At 40.4% G+C, this 3,696-nt stretch overlaps 1 protein-coding gene across 1 annotated transcript; it reads right to left on the bottom strand.

The window, feature by feature from the left end:
* Nucleotides 1-494: 494 nt before the first annotated feature.
* On the bottom strand, nucleotides 495-899 carry FIBRA_08723 (uncharacterized protein; the record flags this gene model as incomplete). The annotated part of the gene is made up of 2 exons (XM_012330352.1): nucleotides 495-656; nucleotides 708-899. 2 exons carry the CDS (start codon nucleotides 897-899, stop codon nucleotides 495-497), a joined length of 354 nt encoding a protein of 117 aa, XP_012185742.1.
* Between the last annotated feature and the right edge of the window lie 2,797 nt (nucleotides 900-3,696).

Raw genomic sequence — 3,696 nt, 5'->3', positions numbered from 1 at the left:
AAAGGTGAGCTGACTGAGTAAGTCTAGAAGCAATATCTGGAGCATCCATTGTTCCCACAGTGGGAATATTGTGTTCGGGTCAATAATCCATAAGTGCTTGGAAGGGTGATGTTGTGATTGCATCACGATACCTATTGCTATGTGTGAATTCTGCCAATGGCAGGTGACGCATCCAATCTGTTGCATGGTGATTGCAAAAGATCCGAAGGTATAGCTCCAGGTCCTGGTTGACACATTCTGACTGTCCATCAGTTTGAGGGTGAAACATAGTAGAGATATTCTGTTTGATGCTTGATTTAATGCATCTTTAATGCTATCAATCTTTGGCCAATTGAGTACTGCTGCCACCTTGTCTTCTGCCATACCATTGGTATGTCTCCAGGTCAAAGGATGAGTCCCAGAAATTCCACTTCTGACACATCAAAGAAGCATTTTTCTGGTTTGAGAAAAAGATCTGATTCCTTTGAACACTGCAGGACTGCTTGGGTCCATTGTCAGTGTTCTGTTGGGTCGGTAGAATAGATAAGGATGTTGTCAAAATAGATTACTAGCCATCCTTCCAGTAATAGATCCACAAAAACTCCATCCATCATAGCTTGGAAGGTGGCCAGAGAATTTGTCATTCCAAAGAACATGACTGTGGGTTCGAATAATCCCTGTGGAGTAATGAATGCTCCCTTCCATTCATTGCCTTCCTTGATACATACATTGTTGTATCTGGCATGCAAATCTAGTTTGGTAAAGATGGTTGGTTTGGCAGAAGCAAAATGATCTGATAAATATTCCACATGTGGAATAGGATAAGCATTCTTGATGGTAGCATCATTGAGTTTCCGATAGTCCTGACATGAGCGTAAATCCCCTGATTTCTTGTTAACAAAGAAGAATAGTGATGCCATGGGAAACTTAGAGGGGCAAATATAACCTTTTTGTAGGTTTTCCTCAATAAAGGTATCCAGTTCCTTGAGTTTTGCTGGTGATAGTGGGTAGACTTTTCCTCATTGAGACTTGAAATTGGGTACCAAATCTGTTACATGATCCCATGGTTTTTGCTCTGGCAGACATTCTGCAGTACTTTTGTTGAATACGGAAAGAAAGGTGGCTAAATACTCTGGAATATTGCTAGCAATGGTCTTGATTGCTCACAGAAGTTGATCCCAACAAAAACGCATTTGTCCCATAATCCAATTGATTATGGGATTCAAGTACTTGAACCATGAAAGTCCTAAAATGAGTGGATTCCTGTCCAGTACTGTTGCATATGCTTCTATCTTCATCAGCTGTCTGGATAAGGAGATGGGTTAAGAAGACCTTATGTTTGATGGATGCTGCTTTATTTGGTGATCCATCGACATTAAATGCTGGTCAAGGTGGAATATTCTAGTGCTTGAGACCATGATCTTGGGCAAACTGAATATCTATGTAATTGTTCATTGCTCCTGTGTCGAGCAAGGCTTTGGTTGTAATGTTTTTGGCACAGGTTTCCAATATACAGGGCAGATAAATAGATTTATGAGCTAATTGTGCCTAATATAAATAGTCCCTAGTGCCAATACTTTGACTCAACATCATGGCAGTCAAAGATCCTAAAAATCCTTCTCTCCAGAGTGGATGGCTTGAATGTATTCCTCAGCTATCCCTTCTTCTTCAGATGAATCCTTTGCTTCTTTGTTATCCTGAATGGATGTGTCATGAGATTTGATTGCTCTAATATGATTATTGGGACATTGACAACTCAGATGCCCAGGTTTGTGACATCTAAAACAGAGCTTCTTTTCCATATGCTCTCAGTGTTCCTTATCTGATAGACATCTGATCTGTTGATCATTAGCTTGGGATCCCTTTGGAGGTCCTTCTCTGGTTTCAATTGCTTGGTTGCAACATACAAATTTGTTGTGACCAGATGAAGGCATGAACAATAGTTTATCCCTAAAAATATCAATTATAGATTGACAGATCGATTGGATTCTGTTGAGATATCCTGTTGAGATATCCCACAGCTGTAGTAGGTAACAGTGGTTGAGCAGTGATCGTGACTAGGAGAGCTAGAGGAACAAGATGCTGGATTTCTCAGATCTTTCCTAACTTGTTTAACCCACTAGCTTGTAATAGGGGTCAAAGGGTGGCAACAAATTGAAGACCATTCCCATTGCATTTTGTCCAGGTACATTTGCTGATTTCATTCAATGCTGCTTGTGTGTCATTCTCTACTCTGAATGTCTGAATGAAGGATTTCTTGAATTCTGCCCAGGTAGGAAGCCCTTTGAGTGGTGTATCTTCTGATTTGGAGATGGGTTCTTCTATGTTGGTGATTATCTTATGTACAAAGATTGGGCTGGTCCTTCAATATAGGATAATGTGCAATGGACTCTGTCCACATCAGATTGGATTTGCTTGGAATTTCCTAAAAAGTACAGGTATAATCTGTCAAAGAATTCTTTGTTCTTTCTCTTATCTCCTTCAAACTGGTTAGGCTTGTTTACTGTGCTGCTTTTATTGTCTAACATATTGTCTTCTTCCTCTTGGTCACTAGGTTCTGGTTCACTGTTGTCTGGATTGTGTGGTTGCCTTCCAGACGTGTCTTCCTCTTCTGGATCAGAGATAACTGGTGAGTTGGGTAATTCCTGTTACAGCTTCAAGGGGGGGCTATTTTTCTTTCCTAACTATTTGTTGTTGACCCTGTAACTGTACAACTGATTCCATCACCTGATGTGTTTCACCTGCATCAGTGTTTCATATCTATTGTGTTTCATCTATGTCATGTTTCACTTACATCACATTTCATCTCTATCATGTTTTGTCCTCATCACTGATACAACCCAGTGAAAACTGTTCTGTCACATCACTGATCCAACTCAGTGTTTCATACTTATTAAACTCTATTCGCTTCATCCTATTTAAGTAGCACTGCTTCTGCTACTGTACTTTAGTTTTGTTCTCTTGTTCCCTACATATACTTCATAGGGATGTCTTCAGTAATAGACTCAGTTATCTATTCAGTCTTAGTCTGAAGCTCTGCTTCAATCAGTATATGCTCTCAAACCGCTATCAGATATAGCAGCTCAGTTTGCAACTCTAGTATCAGTAGGACTATAGCGTGTATAAGTCCTAGTACCAGTTAACAGTTGAACTCCTGATCCTCAGTCGTTAGGTCCCTTAACAATTCTAGTTTGGGTTCCAACTGAACAGGAACTGGTTGGGACTCAGATGGGAGTGGTGGATTAACCGGGTTGGGAGAATCAAATAATCTGGAAAGGAAACTAGGTCTGACTGTGGGGGTGTTGCCCACTGACTTGCTTGGTAGAGGTGTAGTGGTTAACTGGAGTGGCAAAGTGTGAGGTGTGGGGGTAGTTTAACTTCTGCTAGAAGATGCTACAGTGGGTGTAAGGTACAATGGTGTAGTAGAGGGTTTCTCTGCTAGTGGGGGTGCAACAGAATGAAGATTGTCAGGACTTTCAATGGGATAGAGGTCTCCTGAATGAGTTGTGAGAGTTTTATCTCTTCTCCTATTCAGACAATTTGAATCTGAACAATACTGCCAAGAAGATCCATTAAACCACTGATCTGTTCTCTCGTGTTTGTTATATGCATGTAGCTTGTTATAACAAAGAAGAGGACAAAAATGAAGTACAGTGGTGCAAGCAGTGCATCTTAAATAGAGTAAGGTAATAGAGTTTCATATGTATGAAACATACT

Source organism: Fibroporia radiculosa (genome assembly GCF_000313525.1).
Source record: "Fibroporia radiculosa TFFH 294 genomic supercontigs, scaffold2342, whole genome shotgun sequence".
NCBI classification, from domain to species: Eukaryota; Fungi; Basidiomycota; class Agaricomycetes; order Polyporales; family Fibroporiaceae; genus Fibroporia; species Fibroporia radiculosa.
This window is presented reverse-complemented; position numbering and strand designations above follow the sequence as displayed.